Source organism: Anopheles coustani, chromosome 3, assembly GCF_943734705.1.
Source record: "Anopheles coustani chromosome 3, idAnoCousDA_361_x.2, whole genome shotgun sequence".
Lineage (NCBI taxonomy): Eukaryota > Metazoa > Arthropoda > Insecta > Diptera > Culicidae > Anopheles > Anopheles coustani.
In genome coordinates this window covers 93,247,153-93,262,934 of record NC_071288.1, presented here as the reverse complement: position 1 = coordinate 93,262,934, position 15,782 = coordinate 93,247,153, and the positions used below count along the sequence as shown (strand labels likewise).

The window sequence follows — 15,782 nt, the reverse complement described above, 5'->3', positions numbered from 1 at the left end:
TACATAGTAGTTATTAAGTGCTCACCAGATGGCGCTAATAGTGGAATTGAGGGAAAATGTTTGAAAATAGCGTTTCTTTATTGCGAATAGTATTTTTCTTTACAAATTCGCATTCTACTAGTTCTAAGAATTTAAAGATATCATTCCTTTTTTATAGCTGTTTAGAACCATTGGTTTTATTGTAAAAACATTTTTCGATTGCTTCCAACATGTCTGTTAGCGGTGATCATTTATTCTTCGGAAAAAATATTACACACTTTAAATTTCACTATAATTCCCATAAGATTGTTAGTATACAAGTGCATAGCTGATTTGGACTAATTTATCTAAGCGGAAAGCATAAGAAGAAATGCAACTAAATGCTGTGTGCTATTTGGATAAAACATTACTAGGAATTGCCTTAAATGCAACGAATGCCTTTGGTCGGGTTCAGTTAGTTCAGCGTGCTGGTAATATACACACACACACATTCTCCTGTCCACCTTCACCTCCCGTGTTCCATCACTACCCGGCGAACCCGTTGGGATTGTTTTTTTGCCAGTTCCAGGTGTCCTCGCACATCTCGTCCAGTCCTCGCTTGGCGGTCCAGCCGAGTTCTTTGGCGGCGAGCGAAACGTCCGCATAGCTGGCAGCCACGTCGCCGGCACGTCTAGGGTGTGTTAAAAGATTACCATGTACATACACAAATTCAACCGGAAAGGGTGTTATGTTTTAAGTGGGCAAGTTATAGCGGGGAAAAATACAGTAAAATAGAATGGATGGTGGTTAATTACCTATCTACAATTTCGTACTTCACCTCCTTCCCGGAAGCTTTCGAGAAGGCTTTAACTACTTCCAGCACCGAGTACCCACGACCCGTACCCAGATTATACACACAGAATCCGCCGATCGAACCGCCCGCCAGCTTATCGATCGCCTTCACGTGGCCCTCCGCCAGGTCGACGATGTGGATGTAATCGCGCACCCCCGTACCGTCCGGCGTATCGTAGTTGCTACCGAACACACGCAAGCACTCTCGGCGCCCAACGGCAACCTGCGAAATGTAGGGCATCAGATTGTTCGGCTCACCATTCGGATCTTCCCCGATGCGGCCGGACTTGTGCGCTCCGACCGGGTTGAAGTAGCGCAGGGACACCACCGACCAGCGCGGGTCCGACTCGCACAGGTCCTTCATGATTTCCTCCGTAAAGTATTTGCTCTTGCCGTACGGATTAGTGCAATTGCCCGTCGGGTGGCTCTCCGTCAGGGGCAGCTTCTGCGGCTCGCCGTAGACCGTCGCACTCGAGCTGTACACTATCTTGAACACACCGGCCTTTGATGGGGGGTAAAACAATTTGTTTATGAGTCTTGAAGAACTTGTTTGCCTTTCCTGTGCCCCTCACATACCTCAGCCATCACCTCGAGCAGGACGCTGGTGCCGGTGATATTGTTCTGATAGTACTTCAACGGTATACGGCATGATTCTCCCACGGCCTTTAGGGCAGCAAAGTGCACTACGCAATCGATTTTGTGCTGCCAACAGTTAAACAAACATTGCAAACGATGTGTGATCTGTGCGCGATAAGAATAGGAAATTATCTGCCCCGAACATACCTTCAGAAAGACACCCTGCAGCTCCTCCCGATTTCTGATGTCCACATCGTAGAAGATTATGCTAGCACCCGTAATTTGCTGCACCCGTTTCAACGACTCCGGCAGCTTGGACCCAGCGCCACCGCCGTACGCGTTGCAAAGATTGTCCACACAAATGACCGTGTGGCCCGCATTTAGCAGCTCTAGCACGGTGTGCGATCCAACGAAGCCGGCTCCGCCGGTGACCAGAATATTCGATGGCATATTGGTTTGAGGCTTTGGTTCGGATATTTGGAGGAAGAATTGCAATTGTACACGAAGGAAGCCGCCCAACCGCACGGTGTCACTTGTTACCACTGTTTGGAAACTGCCACGCGAACCGACTGATCCACACCCGGTCCGGACAGCTCATCTAATAATTCGTGTCGCTCTGCGAGAATGTCCACACAACACACTGCTGCTGCCTGTGGCGACACATACGCATCTCTTTCCGTGTCTGCTGCTGCGGCTATTACAGTCTGTCCCTGCGCTGCCCTCTAAACGCTTGTCTCGAGGCCTTATCAAACAGGCTCGTAGCTTAAGTGTATGAGCCTGTTGTTGATAGTAAATTGCTTCCCTTCATCCGATCCAAGCAACGTTGGACGAACGAATTGGAACTAATTTCCTGCCCCGACTAGAAATGTAAACAAACATTATATTGACGTATTCGAAATGACATTTCACGAACATCAGTAGGGCTTTTGTTGTAGTGGTGAGGTAAGGAGGTGCATTTAGGGGAAGATGGGGCAAGACGCCCTAGTGGGGTAGGATGCCCCGACCTGTTTTAAGCTGAATTAAGCCATTTAAAAATGATTTAAGTAATAGAATATGTGGTAAAAGAGTAAATGGGGCCCCGGGCTAGATTCTCCTCTTCCTGCTGGTTCACATTAAGCGCCTGAAGCTATGCAAAGCGCGACACATGCATTCGTTTCGAATTTTTGAACGCTAACGGTTCGCTTAAAAGAACATAACGGTTTAAACTAATCACCCAGTGGAGGTTGAATGCGGGTTAATATACTTTTACATGTTAAGTTACTAGTAAGTAAACTATACCACACATGGTGGACAGCATGAAACAATGAGTTTAGCCGAAGAAATGATTTGGAAACGGCGGCGCGCCCGCAGCGAGCGAAGCGAGCGGACTGCGCTAGGTCTACCGAAAAAGAGAGTTTGTTATAGTTTTGAGAAATAAGGGGGGCCCGTGGGCCCCCCTCATACCGCACCAGTAGGTTGATTGCGTAGCCGAAATTAACGGTACACACTACGGTTCAAATACTCGTAGGTTGAATTTAACGAATTAATGTATCACCAATTGCATACATTCAGTTTAAACGTCCACAAGAGGTGTAGCCACGATCGAAAACATGGCGGCCGGGGCCTCATTTACTCTTTTACCGAATATGTTCATCAACTTATTTAATACAGCCTATGTAAATTTCACTGCACGAAATAACCATTTCAAAAAGAAAACGAGAAAAAACCAAATTGCCTCTAAATGATCTAATATTTTGTCACTTTTATGTAAGGTATGGCATGCTTCGCTATTATATTTTTTCAACACCCAGGCCTTCTTTTACTACCTGATAATGGTATTTAACGAATACCGAAGAGAAACTGTTTTAAAATTCTCTAAATTTTAAATAAATTACAAATTACAACGGACGATCCTCAGAGTGGGGCAAGATGCACCGGTTGTTTTGGGTCGTCTTGCCCCATGTTTACGTAGTGGTGCGTCCTGCCCCACCGGTTGAGCCATCTTGCCCCACTATTGTCAACGGAGCAAAAACTGGAAGGCCCTTCGAAAATCTTATTTAATATGAAATTGATTAGTTTGATATAGTGTTTAATATTTTTCATACATAAACAAGATGTTAATTTATCTAACTATGAAAATTAGAGACTTTTTAATGAAAGGAATAGAAGAAAATAATATTTTCCGCTTAAGGGGGGCGTCTTGCCCCACTTTACCTTAAAAGTTTCCCACCAACGAGATCTCTTTAAAAAAGGCCCACATGTGTTAAGCCACGTGGATGGCAAGACAATGGTTTTAAACATTCTTATTTTTTAATATTATCAGTTGTTATATCACATTGTCTATTCTGTTTTATCGCTCTCGCATTATCTGTTCGGTGCAGATGCTCCTAGCATTGGTTTTCTTATCAGCTGTATCATTAAACAGCTTTGGGAACCGATTGAATAGAAACTGGTTAATTTTTTTTTCCAGAGAAAACTAAAATCATCCCAAGCTTTTGTAAACATTTGGGAAAGTGTTGCAGGTAGATAGTAAAAAATATCTACCGGTATTTAGTCGATCATATAAGGCACAGTTGTGCAGCATAATTGGGTCGCCGCATCACACTAATATTTTTTTTATTGCTTTTATATTTTTAAATAGATAACATTTTCGTCCTCGTTCATTTCCTGCAGAGCGTTTCTTGTACAACGAAGCGGAAATGTGTGGAAACCTTTTTCTGTCAATGTTTATTTTACATAGGCCCATGTGGAGCAGACTGTTGACACGATTTTTATTTAATATAAAAAAAACAATGATGGTGATCTCGTAGTGCATCCCTTCAAGCATTAAACTTATCACTTATTGACTCTTCAGGTAAAACAGTTGCGAATAAGCGCCCGCTGTATCGCATTCATGACCCAAGTTTAAAACAACTAGTCGGATCGGATGATATCAGCTATCAAATTTCTTATCTACTCTTGTCTCGCTGCAATGCTATCAATAACCTTCAACCGTTCTTTCAATTTCTCCAGCAGTGTATCCATGGGCGGGCTGTTTGGAAAAGGCTGTTGATTATGGCTCATAATGCCGGTCCTCGTGGTGTATTCCCGGACCATCTTTGTGGCGTCGAAGATACGCTTCCACCAGTGTTCCAGAAATGGTGCGGTCAACCCAAGTGGTAGCACACGAAGGTTTCGAGACGTTTTCAGATGAAAGCCTTCCGTTAGAAACTTGGTTTCGTGGAGTGCTGGGTTCGAAGTCAAATGCTGTTGTTGTGGGTAAAGAGAACAAAAAAGTATAAACATTAGCAAAACGTTTATGAACCATAAACACTATACAATAGGCCGCGTAGAACGGCATGGCCTTTACTTGTGACCTTTCCAAAGTGCAAGTTCATTACCTCCTCGGGACCGCTGTAAACCGTCGACAGTGTGTGGTTTACAAAACAAAGTAAGCCACCCGGTTGATCGTCAGGTGGGCAGGAAGTGGCCGATGGAACCTGGTGACGCTGAAGAGTGAGGCCCAGCTTTTGGAATGTTTCACTTGAACCGAGCCGGATGCATAACTCGATCGCGTCCATTAAGACGGTCAGAATCGAGTCCAGATTGGCTAATTCGGTGGTTGACTCCTGGTAGATTACGGAAGGACTAAATCCAATCCATCGATTTGGTGGATTTTCGTGGACGACAATGTTCACCTTAGCGTTCGGTTGTATGCCTTCAATGGCAGTTTTCTTTCGACCCGGTTTATCCCTAGACAGTGTTTCGATGTAAAGTTCCGTAGCTAGCAGACAGTATGGTTGGGTCGAGGAGGTTCCTCCATCGCTCGAAGGGTTTGTAGCGAGTGTAAAGATCGGTGACATGATGGGGCTTTTAAGGGCAAACTCGAGCGGAACATTATGTAGTAGCTCTAGCAAGTCATCATGGGGCAGTATATCTGCCTTCGACAGAAGTTGGTAGTCCTCGATGCATCGTCCGGCTATGATCAGTTCTTCTTTGGCGAAGATGTATTGTGGCTCAAAGTTTATGCTCACTTCCACTCCCAACACGGTCGATGACGCTGTAATGACATTTTGTGTTATTGTACACCACTTCGATGAATAAATAATTCTCATCCTACCTCTGTTGTAGATGATCCTCTGAGGTCTGGCGTCGGTTAGCAGCTTAAGGTTTGGATCGACCGCGTACAGCTGTTGCTGCGGTGGCATATAGCCCATCGTTTGATTCGTGAACGCTATACCGGGTTTCGAACCTCGCAAGAACGGGTCTATAAACTCGTACCCGAGGTAGTGTGCACTCTCCGCAAATAGGTATGACGTCTCTAGCCACAACTTCGACGGTTCGGATGGTTCAAGAACATCGTTACACCGACTACCCTTTAACACTAGCACCGTTTTATTTGGGTCTCTTGTGGCGAGATACCTTCCAACGCTTTCCGCCACGTGATCACCGCCTACCACAATGTACGAAAAATGACTACCTAGAACTATCGATGACCCAGCAAGGGCGTCGTTCACTAGGTGCACTACGATCAGCGTCCACACGAGAGGTCCCTTGTTCATGTTGAGGTAGGGTGTGCTTACTTGTACTGCTTACTAGGAACTAAAGGCACCGCAGGTCGGTGCCTGGATTGGGGTGTATATATACACAATGTGTCGCAGTTTACTCCTATGGATGGCCTCTTAAAAAAGTGCCTCCACCCGGACCCATAACAAACTGTAGGCAGCTGTGTTGGGTACACCTGGGGGTCAATGGCAATGTACGCACATTCATTGCCATGCGGCTGTAGATGGCACAGTGGCCCCAAAAAAGTTGCAATTGAAAACCCACACTAAAAATAGCACACACTTTTGAGAGCTATGCATGAACTACATCAAAAGAGTGGAAATGATTGCATAGCGCTGCAGTTCTGCCAATAAAATTGGCTTTTTCGATACCGCCACGATCTTGACATACTTGACTGATGCATCTACGTAAGTTACATTTTCCCCAACGTCAGCATGGTGCAACTTGTATAATTAATTTCATTCATCTCTGACAATTTCACCACCCCAACACCGTGGAGGCCGCAACGAATTGTGTTAGGCTCGGGTACCCATTTCCAATCTGCTTGCTTTCATTCGCCCCCGAAATGTGTTCAATGCCATCTAGAAATAAATTTAAACGTTTATAAATGAGGCCCACTGCCAGTTGCAGTCTTTCTTTTTCGTCTGTTTGTCGACATTTCCCAGCGCATCCGGTCGATGGATGATTTTTTTTTGCCGCCTAAACCCCCACCACCATGTGTTCGTTGGTGGCCAACAGTCAATGACGCGAACAAATCCTCACTTATCGGAGCCTATGGTCTTGCTTGATCAAGTCGGATGCTTTTTCACCAATGAGGAAACTGTGTGCACTGGTGTGACCGGTCGGTGCCTCTGGTATGATGCCAACGTCCGCCACGCGCAACCGTTTGACACCGTACACCCGTAGCCGATTGTCGACGACCGCTTCGGGGTCTTCGGGGGGTCCCATTTTGCATGTCGCAACCTGAAGTGAGGGGGGAAAAAGGGTTTTCTTAAGCCCATTCCAGGAGGCAGAATGATCCTCGGCTCGCTTACCTGATGCTGGAACGTAGCGGTCAGTGTTCGCACGTGGCAACGCCAGTAATCGACCGTGTTGAACGGCATGTACTGACATCCGGGAACCTTCCGCGAGTACAGCTCGACCGCCATACGGCGCAGGGGTGCCTTGGTGCTGATACGGATCACCTCCTTTATTGCGTACACCAGCGCATCCACATCCCGTTCGTCCTCGAAGTATTGATACCGGAACGCCGGATGGTGGAAGGGATTGGAAGACTTCAGTTCGACGCGTCCAACGGCCCGCGGCTTTAGCAGCATCGGGAGGAACATAAAGTTTCGTTTGTTCGCCAACGGTCGGAAGTACTCGTCGTACATCCGATCGGTCAGAAAGTATGCGCGCTTCGTTCCGGGTGAGGTGTCGAAGCTGAACGATGTGAACGCTTGCATCACCTCAACGTCCGGATAGTCCGGATCTGGATCCTCGGCGAATGGGGACTTCACGTACAGCAGGCTCTCGACAGAGTTCGACGTGAGTGGACCGGATCCGTTGCGGAAGCGCAACACCTCCCCGATGTTGGTCAGCTGATCGAAGCTGACGAGATTGTCGGTCGGTTCACGTACGATAAACACCGGTCCGAAGACACCGCCATGCTCGTACACTTTGCGCCCAACGGGGAGATCCTGTAGTGGCTTGATGCCGTGCTGTTTGAGGTGTTTCGCTGGGCCCACGCCGGAGAGCATCAGTAGCTTGGGACTCTCGAAGGCACCGGCCGATAGGATGACCTCCATGGATGCTTCCACCTCATAGTACTGCCTGTTATGAAGCAGGCGCACACCGGTGGCCGTTTTCGTATCTAAAAAGGGAAGGTTAACAACGGTCAGTGGCGTTGTGCTTAGAAATTTGGGATGGGAAAATCCAAATCGATTCCCTACCGGGATCGATGAGCACTCGGGTGACCCACGCTCTAGTGAGGACGTGCAGATTTTCGCGATCCACCACATCCCGTAGGTAACTGTTCCCTCCCGTAGCTCGCCGTCCATTGCGGGTATGTGCCTGAAGGAAGGATACTCCCAAGTTATCACCGGCGTTGTAGTCCAGGTAGCGGTAACCGGCCTCTTCTGCACTCTCCACAAACGCGCGGGCAATATCTGACCTGCTCCGGATGAGAAATGATATCGCGTGAGCTTCGATGGTAATCAACTACTTCGAATTGGCTCACCTGAACGGGCAGTCCTCGACCGACAACCGTCCACTAGTCCCGTGAAACCCATTGTCACCAAAGTCACGAATGTTGGCCGTTTCGATACGCTTGTACAGTGGCAACACGTCGTCCCAGCTCCAGCCCTCGTTGCCCGCCTTCGCCCAACTATCATAGTCCCGCCGATTGCCACGCGTGAAGATCACATTGTTAATGATGGATGATCCACCGACGCCACGTCCATGCGCCCAGCTACACCGTCCACCGCGAAGACCCAAACACCCATGGCGCTGTTTCTCCGTGGTGTATCCAAAGTTGTAGTCCGTCGAAGCGAGTATCGGCCCGACGAGAGGCGAATCGGTGAGGAGTGGTCTCTCACCGCGACCAATCTCGAGCAGTAGCACCGTCACTGAAGGGTCCTCGGACAGTCGGTTGGCTAGAACACACCCGGCAGGACCTGCGCCTACGATGATGAAATCGTACGCATCCCGGATCGGGTGGTTTCCGTAGTTCATTTCCTTCGCATCCGTCACGATGCTGGAGATGTTACCGAAACTCAACCACGCTACACTGAACTTGGGGAGGTCTAGTACTAGACAGAGGATCACTTGGCTATATAGCGCACGCATTGTAACAACGTATTATCACTCGGGCACAATCACATCCACAAATGTAGATCACTTCACTCACTAGCCTTGCAAGCTAGTGCTGGGAATTCTAGCATCGATTGCCCGATATTCAGCTCAGCGTCACTACGCGCACTAACTCCTAGTCCGCATCGTTTAAAGGCTCGCGGCGATCTGTTTCTGCAGCGCCAGGTCAATCTCTGTGGTGCCATCCGAAAAACGGCGCGCGCGATCGTATAACCTAATGCCCATGCGGTATGTGGAAATTATGACTGCAAAACGTCATCAGCGCACAGGTGCACACGGTGTGCGGGGAAGGGATATCGTTACGTTTTGGCGTGCTGCCTTGCGAGCCCCTTTTGCATTTCAACTATAGGAGAGGGTACTCCGTACTATAGCAAGCTGCGGCGGTCGCGCGATGTTGGACGCATCATTGAGCACAACACGTGGGGCAAGTCTACGAGGTTTTTGTTTGTAACGCTTCTGGGAGCTTCGCCAGTGTTTGCTGATGGCTTTGGCGCCTTTGGCGTGTTGCGATTTTTGTGTTGGCGCCGGGAGGATAATGCAATGAAATTGGACCTTGCCATCGACTTAAGGGCAGCCATGTTAACGGATTAATTAACCGAAAAGATGGTTGAACATGTTTCCAAAATTATCAAATCTTTAATTTGAATTATGATAGCTTCCATTTGAGGTCGGTAGTTTTTAATTTGGAGCTCTTTTACTTCTTACTAAAAAACAATGTTCGTGAGAAGATAGTTTAATAAGTTGTACCACCATCCAAGCAATCCGGAAACGCAATGAGCATTTCATTTCAATACAACAACACATAGCCATGGTATGTTCAACAGGTCTGTAACGATAATCAAATGTAGAAATGTATGCTCAGGATAGGTGGATTCGATGTACAAGTAACACGTTTTCAGTTTACAAGAACTGTTTAACGCCTCACGCCAACATTAACATCAACCACATCGAACACGTTAGCGCCGCTGAGCGAAGAATGTCATCAAGTGGCCGCTGTAGGGTACACGGCCAGCGCCATAAAGAAAGCATAATCTGATGACCCTCATTACTCCACCCTCCTTGCGCCCCTCCAAGCGAGCAGCTCCAGCGAACATAAGCGTATGTTTCGGTTTATTTGCGAACCAGTCGAAGCCCTACTCCTCGCGCTGAGCCTCCAGCGCGCCAAAACAGGCACAATTCGGGTATGGATTTTTAAAAATATGTGTGTTTAGCTACAACATATACCCCCACCCGGAGCCCCATGCCCGTTGTGGCTCTAGTTGAAGGAGGGAGTGGAGGGTTCCGTAACGTAGGTTTGGGCATTACGAAACGAGCGTCCAGCAAACGCGTCTGGACACATGCGCCCCATGCGGTGTGATGGTACAGGCACAGTTCACAGGCGCAAGGTTGCTGGTAAAACTTGGTACCCACAGCATCGGTCACAAATCGGCGATATGAGCGGGGAGAAAGTAACGGTTTACGGTGTTTTTAAGACGATTTGAACTTGGTAACCAACGACTTCATTGAATTTGAATTTAAAAAAGTTAATCTGCCGCTGGTTCTTCAACTTTAACTAGAAATAAAAAGGGAGAAAAAAAGTAACATCCCAAAAAACTAACAACAATGTCCATCTGTCATTGGTTTTAATGTTCTGTGACTCAAAAAAAAGAGTATCTTTTATCATCTAATGTAAATAGAAATTGCTCACTCTTTAAGCAAGCAATAGAAATGGTTAACTTTTCTAGTTTTATAACAGTATTACTTGTTTTACTTTAGACGCAATAAGAAAGCTCCCATAAGATGGGAAAAATCATGAAAACATCATTTTAATAAAATTGTGGAAATGTATTTTTCATTTGTCAACAAGAACATCATAAATGCTCTCAGTAGAATAAAATACTTAAAGGATACAATCTCAAAATTGGCATCATGGAACTATCTAAAAAAGAGCAATATTTATTTCCAAAATTGGATGGCTTACTTTTGCACGAGGTTTACGAGGCCAAAACGAAATTTAACACATTTGACCTGCGAGACACTGTAATCCACTAGTGGGAGGTAGATTTATCATGTTGATGAAACAGGGTCAAAGACGAAAAATAAAATCTCTTGTACAACGGAAGCACTAAGAGGAAGGTTAACAAAAAGGAAGCCTACGGTGGCCATATTTATGTGACATTGTTAACCTTTCGCCCCGTGATGGACTAATTTATTAGCAGATAAAGCTGGACATTGTTTTCTGTCGCCGTTGACCGCAAATGGAGGTAGCTCAAGATGTCATCGCACGTGCCCCGGTTTTCATTTAAAGGGCCAGTCGAAGGGAGACCAGAGGAAGGATTTATCTGCCGACGGTTCGGCGGTGACGCGTTGGTCTTTCGACCTGCTGGTATAGTGTCCCATTGCGGCAGCCTCCCGTACCAGATCGGCAGCCTTCTCACCGATCGCGAATGCTATGGCCGCTGTGTGAGCCGTCGGAGGGAACGGGACAACGCCGATGTCGGCGACCCGTAGCCGTCCAACGCCATACACCCGGAGCTGGTGGTCGACGATCGCCTCCGGATCGGTCGGGGGTCCCATCTTGCAGGTGGCAACCTGATGGTGGAACGTCGCCGTTAGGGTCATCACGTGGCAACGCCAGTATCGGTGCGTTCCGAACGGATATTGTTCGCAGCCGGGTAGATGCTTTCGGTACAGCTCGACCCCGAGCTTGCGGAACGGTTCCTGGGAGGTAACGCGGATCGCTTCCTCCATTCCGTACACCAACGCCTCCAGGTCACGGTCGTCCTCGAAGTACTGGTAGTGGAACACGGGATGGTGGAATGGATTGGTGGACTTTAGGCGCAGTGTTCCTCGCGTGTACGGCTTCAGCAGCATCGGCAGGTACTGGAACGAGCGGACGTTTTCGATTGGCCGGAAGTAGCCGTCGTATGTGGCATTCGTTAACCGGAAGGAGCGTGCCGTACCGTAACCCGTATCGAAGGCGATTGAGGTGAACGCTTGCATGATCTCGACGTCGGGGAGTCCCGGGTCCGGACTGGCCGCAACCGGAGACTTTACGTACATCAAACTCTCCACTGAGTTCGTCGTGAAGACGCCACGACCCTTGAGGTACTGTAGGATGTTACCGAGGGTGAGGTTCTCATCCAGGTTGGTGTAGCCATCGATGGGTTGTCGTACGAGGAACACCGGACCGAATACTCCCGGATGCTCGTACAGTTGCTCACCAACCGGTAGATCCTGTACCACCGGAATGCCAAATGATCGCAGATGATCCGCAGGCCCAACTCCCGACAGCATAAGCAACTTGGCGCTCTCGAAAGCACCAGCTGAAAGGATCACTTCCTTCCGGGCCTTCACCGTGTGTGTTTTACCGTTGCGTACGAACACCACACCGGTCGCTTCCTTCGTGGCTGCGAATAGACAAACGTTCGAAGAAACCGGTAAAGAACGGCTCTTCAAAAGGTACCACATCTAACCGGAAGTACGTTGGCATACCTTGGCTTATCAAAACCCGCGTCACCCACGCCCGGGTGAGGATGTGCAGGTTGGGTCGGTTGCGTACGGGAACGAGGTAGGCGTTGCCGCTCGTCACACGACGTCCCTGGAGGGTGTTCGCCTGCAGGAATGACACACCGATCTGATCGCCAGCGTTGTAGTCCAGATACCGGAAGCCAGCCTGTTGAGCGCTTTCGACAAATGCAGTAGCTATTCGGGATCTGGGGAGGGACATTGTGGAATTGCGGAAGCGTTTTAAGTTTCAAACCTCTTTTAAACAGTTTCGTTAGATGTTAGAGTATAGGTGCGAACAGCAGTTTGGCACTTAGTTTGAATTACAAACTTATTTAAATAGAATCGAAAGAGTCCGTTTTGTTGTTGTTTTTTTTTTAAATCTACGGTATAAACGGTAAAGTATCTCAATTTCTTCATGAAATCGTGCAGTAGAAATTACTTGTTATGGGCTTTTTATCGTAGCAGATCTGTACGTAAACCAATTCGCATGATTGAATGAGTTGATTACAGACGTTCATTAAAATTCGGCGACAGTAAGTGAGTCATAATAATCACTACCAATGACCTTCAATAGACAAAAGCTCGGTTTTTGGCGGTTTTTAACGATTCCGGCGGTAACATAGGTGGGGTGTTGACATAGTTTCTACACGATAACAATGCGAAATGTAAAAAAAAATGTGTTCTATATGCGTATTGAGTTACGTAAAGTGGACAAAACAGAGGATTGTAAATGCAATACAATAAAGTCAGAGCAGACGTCCACACTTACTAGTGTAATGAAGTGAATGGCTTTGAAAAATCGAAGGTCACATCAAGAAAAATAGTACGAAGGTTGGTTTGTTTTTTCTGTGTTTATGTTATTTTTAACTTGACGATGGCCACGAAGAAAACGAGACACTTGCTTTATCGGTGCATTATGTAAATCTTGTAAGACCCGATCTTGACTGCCTCATGTCGGATCATTATTGCCTTAACTTCTATACTTTCACTTCAACTTGTGTAGTTAAAAGTTTTAAAACTTTATCTGTAGGGCGCACAATGGGCCAGTGTTTGACTGAGCTGAAAAACTACTTATTATGAAAATTATAAAGGAGGCTGCCTGGAATATTGATCATATTTAGCTCAAATTTGTCTCCTTCCATTGGTTCGTTATAAAATGTTTGTGTTGGTAGACTATGTTTTGTACTTTTCTTTTTTACTTTTTTGAGGTTTCCTTTAAACTTTGTATGGTTTTTAATATGTTTGTTGGTATTGCGTGAACTTCATACATAAAAATAGTCCAGCCAAAAACGTGGGACGCCCAAAAAATCACGATCGGAGATATACCGACAATGTCTTAACGACAAAGTAATGTACTTTCAAAACTTCACAACTTCCTGCAGATTTACCGTTGATGCATTTTGTTCGTCACTATAGTTGGCGTATTTTACCAAAATTGCATTTAATTTGCAATGCAGTGAACTGACAAACCAGTTTCAGTGAATGTTGGCCAACATTTCAAAACATCCGCCAATCGTGAATGTGCATCGCTTACCGGTTTCTGGCGTGTTAGCATTTAATGGTCATCATAAACACAAACGCTGCGCTTTTCCAACCCTCCACCTCAACGCATGCTTTCCCATGCACTCGCTAGAAATGGCGCTTCGAATGCGCACCAATTGCAATTACACCTCGAGCGGTTTACAAGGTACTGGTTTTTTTCAGAAACACAAACACTTATCAAAGTTGCCAAACGTTGCGGCCCCGGGAAAACGCACGATACGCACCTGAAGGGACAATCCTCGACGGAAAGCGGGCCTTGGCGGCCGTGGAATCCATTGCCGCCGAAGTCGCGCAGGTTTGCCCGCTCCGCTCGGATGTGGTACGGCAGCATGTCCTCCCAGCTCCAGCCCGGATTGCCGGCGGCGGCCCAGGCGTCGTAGTCCCGCCGGTTGCCCCGCGTGTAGATCATGTAGTTGATAATCGACGATCCACCGACGCCACGGCCATGTGGCCAACTGCACTTCCGGTCCCACAGACCAAGGCAGGCGCGTGTCTGGGTTTCGGTTTCGTACGCAAAATTGTAGTCGGTAGCCTGCAGGTTCGGGGCACTCAGTGGAATGGTGGTCACTAATGGTATTTCCGCACGGCCAGCTTCCAGCAGCAGCACCGAGACGTTCGGATCTTCGGAAAGACGCGCCGCTAGGACGCTGCCAGCCGGTCCTGCGCCGACTATGACGTAGTCGTAGCGTTTGCGGAGCTTTGGTTCGCCATAATCGATACCAAGCCATCGCGTGAAGTCGACAAAGTTCCCCACGGTGAGGTTGCTTTGGTCGGGAGTTTTCTTGTGGACGAAGGTAATGGTGGTCGATGGCAACACCAGTAGGCAGACGATAAACACTAACAGGTCCTTCATGGCGGGGAACTAGAGGACACTATTATTTCTTAATCCTTTCCGTACACAAACTTAGCACTTTTGATTAAATATAACAATGCCTTTCCTAGTTGTAAAAAGTGTAACCAATGAAACATGAAACTGAAACCAAACATCGACGGAGATAAGAAAACCATGTGTTGATAAATAATTCGGGGCACTTTAGAATTCTTATAAAAATTGTAAAATAATCTGATACTGCAACGAGAAACTCAAATTTTACTTTGGAAGACACGTATTTGAAAGTATGGTTCGTACGATAGTGTTCTGTGGAGTATTTAAAACTTTACAACAAACACCAAACCAATCGAACAACATTCCGTTTGAATTTATTTTTTTGGAAAAACCGTTGGAGAGAGATCCTTCCTCTGCGCGGCACTGAATCAAACTAAGAGCCTCATGGTTCAACTCTATCGTTCCTTGGTTCCTTGATTCCGATCAGCTTTCCAAGAACAACCCTGCAAGCCCGTTCGGTTACAAATTGATCCATAAAATCGTCCAACGGTGAACAACGTTACGTAAGGGAGCAAAACACCAGACGTCGCATGTGCGACTTTTCTTCACAGCACCTTCCGCGTGGTTAGTATCGCCCAATGGACCGCACTTAGACATCACTTGTGATTATGTGTTGTGATCGCGTTTGAACCAGTTTAAAGGCAAACCAGACCACACGGACCGGCAGATCGAACCGCGGCCTAATGCTTGACCAACCGTTTTTTGCATTTCTTACAACACGCACACCCAACGCTATCGGAGAGCAATCTGCAACTGACTGCGTTTTGCGCGATGCAACTGTCAGCAAAGTGCATTGCCATTGCCGGCTTTCTCCCGAGTGGGGGATACCGATCTTGGGGTGTGTTAAAATCCAAAAAAGTTATACAAAAACGCCTACTCGAACGTGGAGACATTGCACGCCTGTCACGCAGGAGGATCAACGGCAGTGTGTAACTGGTTCAATTTGATCGACTGCTGGTCGGTTGCGAGAGCACTTTTAGTGCAACTCAATTAAAAAACGGTAATGCTTTCGTGCAAACACCTTTGGAAGAGATTTGCACAGTGGATGGTGAACGAAATTGAAGAGGTGATAAATAGTCATAATTAATTTACTTTGTTGCGTACC

At 47.0% G+C, this 15,782-nt stretch overlaps 3 protein-coding genes across 3 annotated transcripts; all 3 read right to left on the bottom strand.

The window, feature by feature from the left end:
* Positions 1-171: 171 nt before the first annotated feature.
* Positions 172-2,207, bottom strand: LOC131272231 (UDP-glucose 4-epimerase). The gene is made up of 4 exons (XM_058273896.1): positions 1,594-2,207; positions 1,387-1,512; positions 774-1,312; positions 172-649 (listed from the first exon to the last, which is right to left on the bottom strand). The coding sequence occupies exons 1-4, from the start codon at positions 1,834-1,836 to the stop codon at positions 505-507; spliced, it is 1,053 nt and encodes a 350-aa protein (XP_058129879.1). The 5' UTR covers positions 1,837-2,207; the 3' UTR covers positions 172-504.
* Positions 2,208-6,672: 4,465 nt separating this feature from the next.
* Positions 6,673-8,736, bottom strand: LOC131269727 (glucose dehydrogenase [FAD, quinone]-like). Its single transcript, XM_058272227.1, has 4 exons — positions 8,129-8,736; positions 7,842-8,062; positions 6,945-7,762; positions 6,673-6,873 (listed from the first exon to the last, which is right to left on the bottom strand). Exons 1-4 carry the CDS (start codon positions 8,734-8,736, stop codon positions 6,673-6,675), a joined length of 1,848 nt encoding a protein of 615 aa, XP_058128210.1.
* A 2,301-nt stretch (positions 8,737-11,037) lies between these two features.
* On the bottom strand, positions 11,038-14,644 carry LOC131269718 (glucose dehydrogenase [FAD, quinone]-like). Its single transcript, XM_058272215.1, has 3 exons — positions 14,016-14,644; positions 12,235-12,455; positions 11,038-12,149 (listed from the first exon to the last, which is right to left on the bottom strand). Exons 1-3 carry the CDS (start codon positions 14,642-14,644, stop codon positions 11,038-11,040), a joined length of 1,962 nt encoding a protein of 653 aa, XP_058128198.1.
* Positions 14,645-15,782: the final 1,138 nt, after the last annotated feature.